Source organism: Rhyacophila brunnea, unplaced genomic scaffold, assembly GCF_057557595.1.
Source record: "Rhyacophila brunnea isolate RB1 unplaced genomic scaffold, BYU_Rbru_1.0 scaffold_9, whole genome shotgun sequence".
Taxonomy (NCBI): domain Eukaryota; kingdom Metazoa; phylum Arthropoda; class Insecta; order Trichoptera; family Rhyacophilidae; genus Rhyacophila; species Rhyacophila brunnea.
This window is the reverse complement of record NW_028233361.1, coordinates 6262392-6282027: the sequence shown is the minus strand read 5'-3', so window position 1 is coordinate 6282027 and position 19636 is coordinate 6262392. Positions and strand designations below refer to the sequence as shown.

Below are 19636 nucleotides of genomic sequence, written 5' to 3'. Positions count from 1 at the left end.
TGCTTATTTGTTTAGTTTTAGATTATTTGAAAAACAAAAATGCTCTTACCGTATGCATGGTGTGTTGTTGTGACGAAGGTGATAATGGAGCGGGTGATGCAGACAGGAGAGAGTTTGACGATGACAGGGGGCCAAGAGGTCTTCTAGGGGCCGAAGCCTGCGCGGGACCAAGCACAGCGGCTGCGTCGAAGGCCCCCGCTGCTGGATGCGTGTCCAGTGCCGACTGTAACTCCCCGATGTATTCGATAACGTGCTGGATCACCTCCAACTTCGATATCTTCCTGTTCTTGGGCATGAACGGGACGAGGTCCTTTAACTTGGCAATGTACATTTGGATCTCTTCATTTTCACCTCCTCGCGCTCTCTGGACTCGCCCTGACGCAATAGGGGGCACGGGGGCTCCGGTAGCGCACACTGCTGTTATGGCCTTCATTTTTAATTATAAAAAATGTACAATTTCTTCAAAAAAAAACAACAAAAACTGCAAGTCACTTTTTTATAAAATCACAAAACACAGAAATCACGATTAGAACTGTCACTTGGTTTATTAATAATAATTGTATAATTATACTGTAGCACGGCTTTTTTCAAATAAAATACAAAATCTTGAAGTATGTATTCGATACGATGTCAAAACAGTAATGTCAGATCAATAATAATCGACGAGAGAGATTTGATTAATTTTGCTCGACGTGCTCTCCACGAGAATTCGACTTTAAATGTTTCCCGCCGGCGCCTGCGTAGCGTTTTTATAGACTCTTACCGGTTCCCCCGCTCTTCGGTTTCGGACCAATCATGTAGTCGGATCTAAACGCCGGGGCGTCGAGTGGCGCCGTCTCGGCCAATCGGCAAGTGGCGTCCTCGTGACGTATCTGCAAAGTGGGAAAGGGATAAACAGCTATAAATTACCTGTTCGATGTTTGATTGTGTTCGGATCGAAGGAATTCGATAATTCGAAATGGTTTGATTTTTCCCATGCTTTGAGTCAGCGCATTTCAAGCGATTATTCAATACATAATAATGTAAAAAATAATAAAATCAAACCGCTGTTTATTATTATTATTACCTACTATTAGATAGGAACTTACCTAAACGTTATGTAGCATTTTTATATTTGATAAACTATGCACCTAGGTAGAATGTCGATTGATATTTTACAAAAAAAAACAATTGAATACAAAGATAAACAAATTTAAAAATAAGCACGAAATACATAAATATCTCATTGCAATGAGATTGCATTTTGTATTGGATCTAGTTATTTGGTTTTGGGGATTTGGGACAATTTCTAATAAAGCACAAGGCATAGAGATCCATAACTGGATAATCAACCACGAGGACAAATACTTAAGCTTATCCAAAAATTTATTAATTATTATATAGATACTTACTCATTGCAATACTGAAAATTAAAATAAAATACTTAAGTACTAATATTTGAAAACAATACTTAGTTAATTGTGTATTATTGCATTTACCACTAATAGGTCCAAATTGGAATTTTTCAGTTATGATTTTGAATTGGTACATCTAGATTAATGCCCATTGAATGATTTACTTAAACCAGTAAATATTTATTAATCATTAGATACCCATAGCAATATTGAAAATTAAAATAAAATACTTACTAACATTTGAAATCAATACTTAGTTAATTGTGTATTATTGCATTTACCACTTATAGGTCCAAATTAGAATTTTTCAGTTATGATTTTGAATTGTTACCTACATCTAGATTAATGCCCATTGAATGATTTACTTAAACCAGTAAATATTTATTAATCATTAGATACCCATAGCAATATTGAAAATTAAAATAAAATACTTACTAACATTTGAAATCAATACTTAGTTAATTGTGTATTATTTATTGCATTTACCACTAATAGGTCCAAATTGGAATTTTTCCGTTATAGTTTTGAATATGTACCTACATCGAGATTAATGCCCATTGAATGATTTACTTACACCGGTACGATTTTCTTTTCATCCAGTCCTGGACCATGAAGTAAAAAAAAAACAAATGCTGTAATTGAGTTTTTCGTTTGCGTTCAATTCTTCGTGGCGGTTTGATACGATAGATACATTATTAGAAATGGATAAAAAGAAAAATCAACTACTAAAGGATATATCCAATTTATATGACCAAAATATATATTTGTGGTGAAATAGAATGACCAATACTTTACCCACAGAACTACATTTTTAAGTAGGTACCTATATACCTAAGTAGGTAATTAGATACTAATTAATTTTTCTTTAATATCAAAAGTCAGAATATTTTCTTCAAAATATCGATAGGTACCTACGTTGATATGAAAATAATAATATTTTATATATTTCGGTCCATGTATTTGTAGTAGGTACCTAGATATAATCAAAATTTTGAAATAAAATGCTTCTAATTATTTGTTACAGTGACGAAGTTTACATTGCGTTTGAATCCTTTATCACAAAATGACATTAATATTATGTCATTGTTTATCACGCATACGTAGGTGTTGATGTGACTGGTCTACCGCTCAGAGACAATGAAAATCATCTCGACTGGTATATGTATGGTCATAAATCAAAATCGAACGCAACGTTGCAACACTCTTCCGTGCGCACATGCGAGGAGATGACGGGGCAGTGACTTCACGCGGCTAGCCGAAGCGAATTAAAACGCACACATATGCCGATGCAACATTTTGGTATTATATCTACCTAGGTACTGCGTCGATGTTTTTTTTTTCAAACTCAAATGACGCACTCGGTCTGTGTGCGGAGTTACATTAAGGTGTGTTTTGTGAATACTATCAAAATCGTATCGACGTATTCGACGTGTAGCAGTCGGACAAGTTTGGATGTGCGACGCGGTCAAGACATTATCTAGGTAGATAGTAGATAGGGGAAGCTGTTGTACCTCGGACCTATTTTCTGTTTTTGATTTTTCATAAATTACTGGTTATAGGTAAAATTGCCAACATTAGTTAGTTTGATTTTACCATCTGTTGCGCATGCTTTGATATAGGTATATTTCAAATTAAATATATTGATATTTATGGTGATTTTGGGCCGAATAAAAAATGTGGATTTAGGTCCAAGGTACAGCAGGGGTGTTGTACCTCTAACATATGGAGGTTGTACCTTGGACATACATTTAAAAAATCGTAATAAGGGGTCATTTAGGTACCTATGCTAAATAAAAACACAGATTTATTAAATTCGCAGGTTTTGTATATTACGATAAAAGAAAGAAGCTTTTTACAAATATGTTTTACGGAACAAAACAACATTTTTTTCATAACAGTTATACTTAATCATAAACCATAATTACCTTAATTAGACTTAGGTAGATATTATAATGAATCTTTTTTAATAATAAAACCTCAATTATCTCTTCCTTATCACCCTAATACTTGACCATTTCCTTAACTTGATAAATGTAGATTTAGAATTTAGTAAATTAAGTAAATTTAGATTGGCATTTTTCAGGTGGTAGAATTTTCTGGATTATGTCATCTCAAGGATAATTCATTGAGTCGATGTTCTCCGACCATTTCCAACCCTTTAGCGATTTTTGCATTGAGCTAATCTTGGCCCCATCCTTGCTTATTTCTAGGATCTTTCCTAGAAAATAATAATTATTCTCTTTCATAAAGAAAAATTACAAAATCCCCCACTTGATATTCTAAATTCAGTGTAGATTAAAATTCATCTGGAAATTCTTGAGGTCCTTCTGAATTGCTGGAGACTTGCAGTGCAAAATTATCAGCCGATGACTCGGCTGATGAAGATTCGAAACTAACCAATAGCTTTTTCTTAACAGCAGAAACTTTTTTAAGAACATAATTAGTTTTTTCGATGGAATAATATTTTAAGTCTTCGCCAGCTTCGTTTTCTTCTTATTCTCGATTCTTAATTTCTCCGGTGTATCAATCAGACTACGAAATCGACCCTTTTCTCGCCCCGGGCGATTATTTTTCCGCCGGGCAGCTTTGGGGCGAGGTCTTATCATAGAAGGCATACTGCAAAGATGCAGCTTCTGTAATGTATTGCAGCAACATATTTTGTTCTTCTTATTCACTAAAAACTCTCTTTGAAGCAAGATTTTCATAAAGGGTGCAGACTTCCTTACCAGTACCAAAATGATGAATATATCTTCTTATTGTGCTTCTGGGTAACCTGTTTAGTTTCGGAGCTCTGTTCAGCGTATATTTTTGTTCTTTTATTAAACGGATCGCACTTTGTATTTTTTCGCTATCCGGGCGAACCCTCTTGATTCCTGTCTTACGTATCGTAGGCATATTAAATAAACGCCTGGAATAAATTTAAACAATAGGTTGAAATTAAATTGTATGTTTAAATGAATGAACAATAGTAATCATAGTCATACACAATATGCGTGGTAAACGCATTGTACCTTGGACATGTTCGAGGTACAAAGCATTTGTTATGTCCAAGGTATAACACCACGCCAAAATGACAAAAACAATTAAGTTTTTTTTAGGTAAGGAATACAAAATCTATAATAACCCAATGTTATAGACATATGAAATTTAATTCAATTACATAATTACTTATTCACACAACAAACATAGTATAGCATATATTTACAAAAAAAATAAGTGAAAAAAACTTACTTTTACGAACGAAAATTTTCAAAATCACTTCACATAAATACGCGTGCCGCTTGCCGTCTAAAACTAGCGTCATGTATCCACCGAGAGGAAAGTGTTCAAACTACTATTGTAAATTTCAAGATAAAATGGCGCCAATATACAAAAACATGCATGTGTTCGAGGTACAACCATGTCCAAGGTACAACAGCTTCCCCTACACTTAAATCCACATCACCTCGATTATAGGAATAATAATTAAAGTCAACGTAGGTAGCCTTCATTGTAAAATTAATGGGTAGGTATCTCTAATTATAAATCAAACTATTGTATTACTGGGTTTGCTGTAAGTAACCTACCTACTTACCTATTATCATGATTTATAGACCAAATGCTCAAAGTACTCTTATTTTATACTTATTATTCTTGGAGACAGTATTAAAATGTAAAACATTTCGGTGAAATTAAATTTAATGAGATTATCCTTTGTTGCACATTTCGGTCACTTTTCAGATTCCATTTAAATCAATTAGATAAGTAACCAAAGTACAATACGCACACCTGATTAAATCATCAGCCATTATACAATAACTAGTAAAGGTAAATGGTTACTGGTTCTTAAAGCCACAGGTGAGGTTATTCGATACTACGAATTGTGATAATAACCTTTGATTTAGTATCCACCTACCTACCTGCTTGTCGTTAGAAACACCTTTATACAACAGTGATACTGGAAATTAGTCCGTTCATTGAGTTTGGACAAGACCATAAGTACCTAGGTAAAAACTCAATAAAATCTAGAAAAAATCGACCGAATGGGACTCCAAATCACATCTTTCACTTTCCGGGCGAGTGTTCTAGCCTTTAAGCTATCAATTCATGTGATTTATATGTAATAACTACTTACGTTTTTTACGATTACCTACTTCGGTTAAGTTTATTTATTCATTTAAAAAAGACACATTGAGAACATAACAAATTATTAATTCAAGACGTCCACAACACGACATTTAGTATAAAAAGTACAGGTAAATCAACTTAGTAAATAAAAAAATTATTTTATAGCAAAAGAAAAAAAAAATAATTCAAGTACAAATTAAACAATAAAATAGAATTTTAAAACAAAATACATAATGCATCACTAAAAGTCTAACTCTAGGGATTGGCCAGCCGCACAGCCGCACAGCCGGCACAGCCCTTGCTATTGATGCCTGAATAATACCTATCATTCACATTTGATTAAGCCTTTTCATTGGCGGAATTCGAAGAAAGTAGTACCTACCTATTTCAGATAAAAACGTCAGTTATTAGAAACAATTCGCTCGAATCCATATATGGATTGGCTAAAGCACTCAACCGGAAAGTGAACGGACGAAAGGTGTGAGTTCGAGTCCTACTCGGGCCTACTTTTTTTCTCTTATAATTATGTAGGTTTTTGAGGTTTTCAAATCATCCGGGGCACGATCCTTAGTAATGACGAAGAAAAAGAACTAATATTTCATTCTACTAAATAATTTCATTTTCTTGTGTTCCTGGGGGGGGTCCGGTTATCGCATCTGTACCTCTATATTTAGATTAATTACACTAGAATTTGTATTAATGAAAGTGGGTCGTGCGCAAGGCGCTGGCCTTCCACCCGAGAGTTCTGGGTTCGAGTCCTGGTGAGGACACAATACTTATGTGTTTTTCTCAAAGCCTGGGTGTTTGTGATTGTCCAAAATTACTAACAACTACCTTGTAAGAAAAAGCAAGGACATGGTTATTAACTTATAAATAATAAATTTAAAAAAAAATGAAAATATCCACACATTTCGAACTGAGTATAGAAACCATAAGTGTATATTACGTGCCTCCCAAGCGACGTAGTCTCGAAGTAAGAAGTTGCATTGTTTTCTTTTACCTGTCGTGAAGTATGGAATGCTGTTTTATCTGAAGGACTGCGCGTTATTCCTTCGAAGGATAAGCGCTTTTACAAGAAAGGCAGGATTTGTATAAACACTTCAGCGTATCTTCTGCCCCTCACCTTCCGTTAACTATGCAGCTGAAATTAATAAAGAAACTACCTAGTACCTACCTGTCTTATTTTCGTCTGTGGTAATAAAAGTATCATCATTTTTAGGATAAACTCACCTGCAGTATCTGTCAGTGATCATAGTGTAATATCATCATCATCATCATCAGCCTGAATCTGTCCACTGCTGGACGAAGGCCTCTCCGAGCTGATTCCACTTCTCTCGGTTTTGTGCGTTGCGTTGCCACGTACTTCCGCAGAACTTTATCATTTCATCGATGTAATAATAAAACCCCTAAAATGCATTATATTCATAGAAAATTAATTATAAATTACATTAAGTTTACTGATGGAAATGGAAAACCGTCTATTTTAGTAAAATAGTATAAATTGTAAAAACAACTTGAAATTCAGATATAACTAAGCGTTCGTTGATTTTAATTTTTAACTAAGATGCGTTGGAAGCACAGAAAAGATAAATAACACAGAAGTATGTCTAAAGGCCATCGCCATGGACCAAGGTTTTGAAGCACGTTACTTTATGACGGCCAGGCGATAAAACCCAAGTAAAACAAAGTGCTTCGGCAGTCTTCAAATCAACGTGACACACTTTGGTGATGCATATTATTAATATGATAGGTACAGATAGCAATATTGACAATAATATTTTTTTTAACAAGTGTTTAAGTAAGTTTAGTACCTATATCCCATATTTCTCCACACTCGAGATCCATAGCCTGTTTTATACCACACCCAGTAAGAGTAGAATACCTAAGCCAGATCCCATTAATGTTGTGTTCGCTGGTTACAAGGCATATTATTAGTATGATACATACGTCGCTATTGAAAATAACTTAAAAAAATAAAACCCTACCAGTTCCCATTATTTTTGTGTTCCCTGGTTATAAGGCATAAAATTGAAACGATACTTGAAAAAAAATGCATTTTCTGCAAAACACTAATCAGCTCAGTTGTCATGTGTGGCTTGGAAACCTGATGGATTCAATGAATAGTGAAAAGAGTGCTGAGCTCATTTAAGCGGAGCGTGTTGCGTGATATCTTCGGACCCATCAATGACATAATTACATAGTTCAATGTATAGGTATAAATAAATATGACTGAGAAAGTTTAGTGTGCACTAATTAGGTCGAATCTTATCAGCAAAACTGCACCCCTCACTACTGGTATCTACTATCTATCAGTGGCGAAGGGTGGAGGTAGGCTGTTAAAATCCGCCATAAATAGTGCACGCTTAACTTTGTCAGTCATACGTATTTGTTTTCATTGAAATAAAACTACAATTTACAGATGGTGTTGGTTAGTTTTTAAAATTTAACTAAACCCTACGAAAACCTAGTCATAACATAATAGAAATAGATAATAGTCCAAAAATATTCGCCTATCTATAAAATATCTAAAATTATGCAATTAAATCATATGTAACTTTGGAGATTTTATATAATATTATAATTTAGTTTAGGCAGGCCTTAATGAATTTAAAAAAGTGAACCAACAACATGTGTAATAATATGTAGGTACATATTCTTAATCCAACGAAAACAAATAAGTATGAATGAAAAAATGTACACAATTTTGACTCGTATCGCCCTAAGTATATCAAAACTAAAAAAACGGTTTGGTTTAGACAGGGTTTAATTGATTTTTAAAAACTAGCCAACACCATCTGTAAATTGTAGTCTTAGTTCAATAAAAACAAATAAGTACGTATTATAACAAAGTTTGATGTGTACCATTTATGGCGGATCTTAACAGCCTACCTCCACTCTTCGCTACTGCTATTATATTATGTAGATGTCTGACAAAATAATACCTAATAGGTACCTACCTATAATGATATTAATTATTATGAATGAGTAGTAACTAAGTTCGCACCTTACCTATTGGAAATAATGCAGGGCAAGTTCCTTTCCCACGGTCGACGACTTTGATTGGTTTCATGAGTGGGCCCGCCAATCAGCGGGCCGCGTGCCTGGCCGGTTAAGTAAACATCTGATGCTAATGAGGGCATTGTGACAGCACAAATGTGAGAGGGTTTCAGCCCTGACGATCATAGATTGACTGTCAATAAAACAAATATAATATCGGGAAAATTTTTTATCAAATAAGCTGTGTGCGAAATGACTAGGGAGATCAGTCTAAAATCGTTTTTGAAGCGTGTCCGGAAAATTGTAGGTAGGTAAGTTGCAGTTGGCCGTATTATATTCCACAGTGATTTATATTGTATCGAATATACCTATATGGCCGTAAACACTTAAGAATACTCAATAAAAACCACCGGAATATAGGAGAAAGACAGAAGAAAATAGGTAGATAAGTAAATTATAAATACAATCATGGTAATTACCTACCTATCGTACCTATAATTTATATAAAATTCTGGTAGGTCCAAAGTGATACCATTCAATATCAAATTAATGCAAATTAATTGGACGTAATCGTTCGAATATTAGTTACTGTCCGCAATACTACACGAACAACGCGTATTTTTTTGATCTCTATGTTATACAGCCATCTCTTTTCGATTACAGCTCACAGTGAACTGTTCTACGGTGAAATGTCATACGTATATTTTAGATGTCACATTTTAGATGTGACCTTCCATTGAGTCTTAATTGTACGAGAAATCCAAAAAAATACGAGTAGCTTAATGTGTCATGGAAAGGTAAGTAGATAAATGTTGGGCATAACGCGGAAAGGTCACAAAAGAAACCAATGTATAATGAAGCAGATAAAAGTACGCGATCTGATAGATGTCGCTGATCCATTGATGTTATAGGTAGATCAATGCGCGGATCAGATGAAATGACATTAGGTTGGACAAATTAATGCCGTTATACAGTGGTAACAAAGGGGTAATAAACGTAGCAGCTGAAAGAAATTCAAACATGTTTGACTTCATCTTGACAGGTGATGCAGGATTTTCTTATTATGTTGCAACCGATGACATTATTAATGGACAACGCACTCAATACAGTAGCTAGCAATTAAATTCACGCACAGCGACATTCGCACATGTATAGATAGACGTCACGCAATTTCCATTATGCGATATCACGCATCGGGAATTTATAGCAATATCACCTTTATTGTAATGGCGTTAGAGCAGTATTTCTTATTTCAATGTTCATTTGTGAGAATCCGTTCGAACTGAACCATTCGGCAGACCCGACAAAAAGCATCGGGAATTTATAGCAATATCACCTTTATTGTAATGGCGTTAGAACAGATTATGCCATCCGGCAGACCCGACAAAAAAGTGAGTGTCATCTTTATTCCCAGATGATTCATCCATATAATGTCATTGGTTGCAACGAAGTCAAAATCCAGAAACAGGCTTGATGCCACATCAGGTATCAAGTAGATTTGCAATTTATTCAAGGACCCAAAATCATAACTTCATTCACTTAATATATTTTCATCAGTTATGTTTTCAAAATAATTACTAAATACATAATAATTGTTTTTTTATGTAGGTAGTTATTGTCTGTTGATTATGTATTATTTACCTACCCTACAAAATAAACAACGTGTTCCGTTAAAATTTCAGGATTTGCAGTGTACCATCGCTGTAAAGTTAGGGAAACCGTGGTTTAAGAAAAGTGTAGTAATATTTTACAAAATAAACAGAGTACCTAAAAAATGTCCCTAATAATTCGTGAAAGAACATGTGATGTTTGCGAATTCACACGTAAACATAGACAAAGTTACAGCAAATGTGATGATTGATAATTCACATGTAAAAATTTGTTTAATGATTATTTTAAATGTCGCAGATTACCTGGCCATCATAGAAGGGGGTCGCAATATTTTGGCAAAATGTAAGAATACTATTATTCTTTTCGATTTTTATTATCTTTCACCTTCGTTCAACAAGCAATCTTCACCACTGACTGGGTCAAACCCGGAAAGAGATCTTCTCGGATATCGCGAAACTTTGTAAACGATCTCCGAAGTAGGTATACAGTTCACCTACCAAGTGAAAAATACTTCACCAATGAAAATGTAATTCAATATCATTTGATATTTTATATTGTAAATGATTATCGTATTATATTATGACCATTGCACTGAGTAGACACAAAGTAAACATAAATGTAATGCATAATAACAGGGTGGGGGCAAATTGACGGCTGCATCACTGTGAAAAACGACCCCCCCGTTTAGGAGTCGCGTGTCAGTGGCGTGCGACGCCTTTGTTAGTGGGAGCACCTCGGCGACTTCTCTCCCACGCCATGAGACAGATATTATTATATTTTATATCACATGCCCCCAAAACGCTTCAACCCTGCCACGACCCTAATGATAAATCATCGTGAATAAGCGGATTGATAAGCAGAAATGGGCATTTCGGTGATGCATTATCCCGTGTAAATGACTATCGTTAGGGGTTAAGGATTTTGATAGTGCTGATAATGAAAATAGGACGCGATCATTATATGTTTATATTTTCTTGCTTAATCGACCTACAGAGCTTTTCTTCCAGTAAATGCCATCATCACACAGAACAGTGATAATAAATAGAATTCCGATAGGTAATATTTAACACACTACATTTTTACACGTGCAATAGTGTGTGTAATACACCAATATTAAATGAACATCAATGCATACACCGAGAGCAATTTATTGTCAGTATTAGTCCTTTCCACGCGGACGGAACACCTGTTGTACACTAATTAATTGGACATTCGATATAATTAGCATGTTATTGAAATGCGGTAATTAAAAAGTAATTAAATTCTCCGCAGTCAACAATTTATATGTATGGCGTATTCTTGACACGTGTTTAACTTTATCCCGGATTAATCCTTACTCGAGATCGGTTATCTGTTAGGTAGGTATTTCAGTTTCCATTGTTTCCGAGTTCCCTGCATCATCACCAGCCGGGGTCGATCCACTGCTGGATGAAGACCTCCCCTAGCTTCCTCCACTATTCTCGATCTCTAGTTCTTCGCTGCCTCATACATACATAGAACCTTATAAGTTCGTCTATCCAGCTGGTTTAAGGGGTCCCTTTAGAGCCCGTTCGTTACCACTGTATGACGGCATTTGTTCAGCGGTTGTCCACTCGCCAGGCAACATATTCAGACCACTGCCATTTCATCTACCTACTTAACCAGGGGTGCGTCAATAAGGGGTGTTAGAGGTGCGAAACACCCGGGCGGGATGATTGAGGAGGCGGCAAAAATCCTAGAAAAATATTGGTATTGATAATACCTAATAAAAAAATATAAGTAGGTAGGTACATATGTTATTACAATATGTTATACACATATCTAATAAACTGATGAAAAAAACTTGCATTCTTCTTCTGTCATTAGGCATATCCCCGTGCTCAGAATGATAATAATATCAATTATTATAGTAATTAGATAAAATATGTTAGGTACTAGTATTTTATCTTAGTATTTTTGTTTTACATTTTGATAACAATATAATCAAGCTACTATTGGCAATCGGCTTTTGTTTATTAAATCAAAGTAGGTACCTACTACTTTAATTACTAACCGACGTGACGGATTTCTCCAATATTTTATGTTGTAACTTACTCGAACTAGTACCCACTCGAAGTAGCTTGCTTTGGAAGAGCGCTGATGAGCAGGTATTAAAGGCCAATAGTTAAAATTTGTCGTAATTAGTATGTCACCTTGTAGCATAGTAGAGAATGTGCAGGTTCGATTCCTGCCAGGTGTCTTACTTTTTTCAAAAAATATTCTTTCTATTGGTTATAATCAATGACATTATTAATGGACAACGCACTCAATACAGTAGCTAGCAAGTAAATTCGCGCATAGCGATATTCGCACATGTATAGGTAGACGTCACGCAATTTCCATTATGCGATATCACGCATCGGGAATTTATAGCAATATGACCTTTATTGTAATGGCGTTAGAACAGTGTTTCTAGTGTCAATGTTCATTTGAGTGAACCCGTTCGAACCGAACCATTCGGCAGACCCGACAAAAAGCATCGGGAATTTATAGCAATATCACCTTTATTGTAATGGCGTTAGAACAGATTATGCCATTCGGCAGACCCGACAAAAAAGTGAGTATCATTTTATTTTCCAGATGTTTCGTCCATATTAATGTCATTGGTTATAATAGACGTGTTTTTCAAAATTATGTATGATTTACAATTATTATTTATTTATAATATTATAAAATACAACTTTTATTGTATTGCACATACAATATTTAAAAAAAAAATGGTGGCACATTCATGAGCCGTATCGAACATATTTATGTAAGTACGTGCATATTTTCTTCACAGTAAACACCATAGTATCTACCTACATAGAGATAAGCGATTTAGAGGGAGCATAAAGGGAGTAGCGGAGCTTAATATTGTTGCAGAGCCCCTCACCCCGCCCCTCCCGACACGTGGACTGAATGTTATATAAATCGCGGTCACGTGGCGGTGACGTCACTCGATCTCCAAAAATAGGGGTTGATCGTGGGACGGTTTTTCGATATCTGAAAATGTATTATTATATTATTTGGTGTTTTGTTTTGTATTCATCGAAAATTATACCACTCCATATCTACCTATACAAAAGGCATGCCGAGCACGTCGGTTTCATTTAGAAATAAATTAGATTTCAATACTATACGGCCATCTATTATCCAATACAGCCAGGGGCGGTCCTACCAAGCGCTAGGCCCCTAGGTTGGTAGGTATACTATTATTTTCCCTTCCAAAAAAGGTTTTCCCATTCATGGCCCCCACATGCTGAAGCGGGCACTCAGGCTAGGATCTTTGGCGGCCCCCCAACCTATCGTTAAGAATAAAGGCAGTGTGACTTTCTACATTAGCGTTTTCCAAATGGTATACGCGGTAAAATTAATGTGTATATTTAGTGTATTTTTTGTATGTTTTAAATACATCCATTTGAATTATGAAGTTGTGAGAATTTGTATTCTACAACTTTAAAATAAAACCACCCGAAGGAAAATAGCGACTTTTTTTACTATTAAAGCAAATTTTTGATGGGTGTTTATCTCACTTATCTGGTCGACTCGCCTCGCCGGGCATCTCCTGAGCACGGGCCCCCAGGCTAGGATATTTGGCGGCCCCCCCTACGCTAAGGTTAAAGGCAGTGTGACGCTCTACAGTAGCGTTTTCAAATTGGTGTTCAAGGTAAAATTAAGGGTATTTAGTATTTTTTTGTACTGAATCCACTGGAATTATGGAGTTGTCGCGTATCGACAAACAATTAAAAATTCCATCGCACAATCACATATTTTAATATTATTTGAATAATATTGTATAACAATAGCGCCGCTGGCGACTTTTTTCATATTCGAGAAAAATTTGCGATGTGTGTTTATCCCACTTATCTGGTCAAACCGCCACACCGGGTCCTCCCTGAGCCCGGCCCCCCAGGCTAGAGCCCTATCAGCCCCCTCTTTGTGGGGGCCATGATTCTGGGGTCACGTGACATAAAATCTATACAGAAAAAAACATCACTTTTCCTGGCAAATAATACGAGCAATTTTATGAAGATCTGCAAAGTCCGCCATGTACAGGTGGGCCTGGTTGTACCCATTAATATTCATCGCGAAATTGACTAAAAACTGACAAACATGCGGTTTCCGATAAAACTACCTTGCGTTTCTTGTCCAGACATATAAACATAGACATATAAAAAAGAACTTTTGTTTATAGTCTCGCATCTAATTCTTATCTCAATTATGTATCATAAACAATGAGTGTAGTGTAGGGTGTAGGTACTATTCAAAATACTTTAACCTTTTGGCGTTTCATTTGGAATGATATCTGGGAGCTGGAAGTAAAGTTAGGGTGAAAAGATTAATGTGACCATTTATCTGACGAGATAAATATGCCATAGATTAGTTTGTCTGCATTAAACTATAATACCTATATGGCTTGTGGTTGAACATAATTTATGTTGTTTAACTTATCCACTAGTAGGGATTTTCAATACCGGTATTCCAGTATTTATCAATACTGAAATACCAGTTTTAAAAATCGAAAATACCGGAATTTTCAGTATTAAGAAAGCACACTCGTTTACGTTTTTGAAAATGAATTATAAGTTATGTGTTGCTAAAATGCAAATTTATTGAGTGAATAGAGGTGAAAACATAATAAAACAAATTTCATGAAATATATTTATATAAGTAATTGACGCGATGAATTATCATAATATTTTTTCGAAATATAAAACATCCGTGACAAAATTGTTCTATTATTATTGATGACTGTACAAGCGTTGAATTTAAGAACCCTTTCCTGCAGCCGGACTTATTTGCACTTGATGAACTTTTGAGGGCTTTTGTTAAAATTATCAATACTTATATTCAATTTTTTTGTAAAAAATCACTAAGTACTTAGTTCTAAAATTATAATCAATACATACACAAAATACATAATTGTCAACATAATAAATGTAGGTACCTATGTAGGTTTTTGCTACAAAATAATACTTTTAAAAGATTTTAATAGCTATATTTTTATTGATAAGCACCTACTTCTGATTTTTTAATGTTTAAGAAATACTGGTATTAATACCGGTATTCAATAAGAAATACCGAAAAACCGGTAATGACATTTTCAATCGGTATTGCAATCCCTACTCACTAGGGATGAAATAGGTATATCTATAATATTATTAAGTATATCGTGCAAGGAATGAATGCTGAAATATTCGATTCCGGACGGAATTTTTAATTAGGGTGGAAATGCCGATGGTACTTGGGAAAATATTTTGAGAGAAAGAGCAAAACAAAAGCTCGCAACTTCAGACAGCTTTGAAAACCACAGATGTACACTGTTGTTTATAGCCGATATCTTTAACATTATATTACACGTAAACGTAATAGTATTAAAGTTTGTCACGTGAACGAAACGCGCATTAAAAATTTGAGAACAACAGTCACCGCGTTTTGTGTCTCTTGGTTTGATGCCTTATGGCCTTTCTGAGGCCCAAAAGTAATAATCCAATAAAACTTTGGTCCGTAACGACTGGCTTTCACATTTCTATCTTATTTATCCGTTCTGTGATATCTTGGTACTTATTAGTAATAATGTATTTTTATCTAGTATTTATTATTCATAATATTATTTATTATACACTCTAAAGCTAAACATTTACTGTGCCAATTACAGTGTTACATCATGTCAGAAATCATGATACTGTTTTTCACAGAATAAATTACTAATTAGGGATTATAAACAATGCATCCTGATCAGTGTTGCCAATTGTCATTCACAAAAATATGACAAATGTTAAGAAAATAGACTACCTAGATGACAGCAAAATTAATGCTAAATTTTCTCAAAATTCAAAAAGTAGATATGTCATAATTTTATTATTAAAATTGTTTTTAAAAGGACAAGATCGAATAAGAATTTAACCAATAAAACTAATGCAATTATTATTTTTTATGTAACATTTATTTATTTTGATTTCAAGTAAATCTGGTATAACAGTCTAGCCGTATTATGAAAAATTTGAAGCTGTCTGTGGTGTCAAAAACAACTAGATTTAACGCCCTACACCAGATGCTAATTTTGCAAGCTAGATGCGTACTTATTCAAAAATGCTTGGTCTGGCAAGAAAAATGCTAAGTTGGTAACGCTGCGGTCTTGAATATGCAGTCATAAACAATACCTAAGTACTACGTTTATGACTCATTTGATAAACAATAAAAATGCACTTAATAAAATTGCATGTTTTACAAATTGTAAAAATGCAGTCATTAAAAACTCCAACCCTCTCCAACACAATAAACATGCGCGTGCCCCATTACAAAAATATTCCACTAATGAACCCTGTTAATCCCATACGTCAATTACTGATACGCGTCTCGTTTCCATGCCAAAGTGGTACTTGCGCCCTTGGCACAATAGCGCTCGAATCGGCGCAATAATGGCGCGGAGTTTCATATCTTTTAATCTAACAGCGATGGCGACGGTCGGCACGCGGCCCGCAGCCCGCCACGGCCTGGCCGCGCGCCGCACGCGTGCCTGGCTTTGTTGACCAATGGCATAATGGCCGCATGCGACACGTGCACACTAATCCGTTTTCATATATTTCACTTGTTTGCGCACGTTCCGTGATGTAGAGTTATATTGGAAAATTTAGGCATTCTTCGGCAAACGAACGATTTTGTTTTTCAGTATGTATCTATTATACCTACCTAATCATGAGGCTGTATTCTGTGAGGACCAAATGTCGTTTGTTCAACGCGTGCGTGCTACCTGTGCTCCTGTGTGGCTGTCTCAAAGGTCTCAAAGGTGGCAAAGGTCTGGGCTTTTGAGCTTTGAGAATCGATGTCTCTGCCGAATCTTAGGAGTACATTAGTACGACCGCATTATACACATCCGATTTCATGAGCATACACAGCAGCCTTCGGTGATTGAGGTAATTTACGTTTTACGTGGCTGGTACATGTGCTCCGGATGCCGCCAAAGAGTGCGACACTTCGTACCCTTGTGGCACAGGGGTCTAGGACGATTTGGCGCCGGAACAACTGGACGCCAAGCGATTCGGAAATAAATAGACGTTAGGTACTTATAGGTTCTTTTAAAAAATATATTTAATCATATTATTTATATTTAAATGATTATATTATGATTTAATAGTTGGTGAGAATTTAAATATGCAGACGTAAATAATGATATAATCGTGCGAATGTTTAAGTTCCAACGAAAAAAGAGTTTTTTTATTTTATATAAAGCCTTAGGCATGGTAATTCTCAATCCGCAATAAAAAAAACACTATGTTAAGAGTAAAATGAATTAAAACAACTAAGTAGTAGATAGAAACTGATTAAAATTCCTCGTCTACGTTCTGTATACGTGTCTACGACAGTGCGGCGTCCAATTGTCTTGGCGTCCAGTTGTCCCATTCCCATGGCACAGCCTCATGGGTTCCGTCATCGTAGCCGGCCCTCCCGCACCCTGCAGCGGTGCTACAAAAGGGCCCTACGCGCTGCAGGTCTCGAATGGCGGAAGGCGCAAGAGTTGACGATGGATCGAGGGAAGTGGCACGAACTTGTGCTTGCCCTATACCCTAATGCTGGGTCGTGACAGGGTGAAAGTAGAAGGAGAAGATTCATGAATCGTCAGCTACGCACTGTTACTTTCAGTAAAATCTATTCATTACACAAAAAGTGTAAGTCTATGCGATGGTGCCCACAGACGCGTCGGGCGCGCGAAGTCGGCGAATGCAGTGTTTATTCATAACCATAATCACACGTCTCTTCCCGCGCATTACCCTTCACCTATGTTATAAGCGGCCCAAGCAGCACAAAATAAATATTATTACAGCGCCTCTCATAACAAAGCAATAAAAATATTATATTATTTCGGGGCTTGTAATTAAAATTTACGACGACATTCTTCAACCAGCGATAAACTGAACACGCAATAAAATAAAACAATGACTTCTCTGTAATTAAATAATTGCTTTCCGCCCGTCGATCGAGAATGCCTCGCGCAGCGTGTTTTTGCTCGCTGTGGTCAATGAATGGACTCCATTGTATTTTCTTTCATTCGTATCGCCGAGAAGCGGTGATTCGCGAAAAAACGATGATTCGATGATTCGATGAAACGATGGTATAATGCGTCGCCATATCCAGTGGGCGCTGGCGTATTTGATTACGTTGTATTTTCAATGATTTATGCGCCACTTGTAGAAATTTTGCGCGAGTGCGGCGCCTGACGCGTTCTGTGGGCACCATCGCTATGTCGTCTAAGGCTGCCAAACGATGTTCGATGCGCAAACGTACAGAATAATAATTATTATTCTATGACTTCCTAGCTATTTGAATTATATTAACTATTTGAAAAACCATGAGTGTAATTTGCAGGAACCACAATATTATAATTGACCACTTTTTAAAAATTGTTGGACACGAAAAAATACAATAAATGTTTACGTGTAAATTTTACGTATCACATTTCACCGTGAGCTATTGTAGCGGAGAGAGATGGCCGTATATCATTAATATAAAAAAAAAAGAGTTTTCTTGGAGCATTGCAGACAGTAGGTAATGTTCCATTTTTATTACATTAAGAAGTACATTAATTTAATATTGATTGATATCAATATCTGATAATAACGCAGTGAATTTACAAGCATCTACCATCATTTTACAGAAAGGCTATGATTGTACCTATTTCTAATTTACTTATCTTGTTGGGCTTTGTCTTGCGTACTTCCCGGGTCTTTTCAGATGTTACGGTACTAAAAATTCTCTAAAACTCCTTAGTTAGAAGCAGACTTGAGAGTAGGTCTGTCGTTTGGGCCCCGCATCAGTTGAACTACGGCCTTATGGTGGAGAGAGTCCAAAAGAAATTTTTAAGACTCCTTTACTTTCGTCTGTATGGATATTATCCGTGGCTCTATCCCTTTCTCTTAGGTATGATTACACTGTAGCTTAAAATTTCGAAGGGATCTTTGTTTGGCTACATATTTTTTCAGACTTATACGCGGCGTAAATTTGAACTCTGTTATGTTCATCATATGTAAAATAAATAAATTTGATTTGAATTTGATTTGATTTGATCTTACTTTCGTCTGTCTTTCCCTTATCTTTCGGTGATTTTTATTACGGGTAGGTACGTATTTTATTTAGACATGCATTTGTTCACAATATGATGAACTGTGATACTCGTATGTTATGTCCAACTGCATACGTACACAATAACGACGATAAATAATTATAGGCGTGGCCCCCATATCTTGAAGCGGGCCCCAAGGCTAGGATCTTTGTCGGGCCCCCCTACCTATCGCCAACTTTAATGGCAGTGTGACGTTCTACAGCAGCGTTTCCCAAATGGTGTTCACGGTAAAATTAATGGTATTTAGTGTATTTTTAATACATACATCCACTTGAATGATGGAATTATCAAGTAATGACACAACTAAAAATTACATTGTATAACCACATGTTAAAAATATAACCATCAATAAAGGAAAATAACGCCGCAGGTGACTTTTTTTTACTATAAGTGTAAAATTGTGATA

General features: G+C 35.8%; 1 protein-coding gene across 1 annotated transcript in view; it reads right to left on the bottom strand.

Moving 5' to 3' along the window:
• The window catches only part of emc (Basic helix-loop-helix domain-containing extra-macrochaetae), a 50635-nt gene extending 49926 nt beyond the window's left edge, over positions 1-709 (bottom strand). The window contains exon 1 of the mRNA XM_085959478.1: positions 50-709. Within this exon, the coding sequence (XP_085815604.1) occupies positions 50-433 (384 nt within the window). The 5' untranslated portion in view covers positions 434-709. The remainder of the gene's footprint in view (positions 1-49) is intronic.
• Positions 710-19636: the final 18927 nt, after the last annotated feature.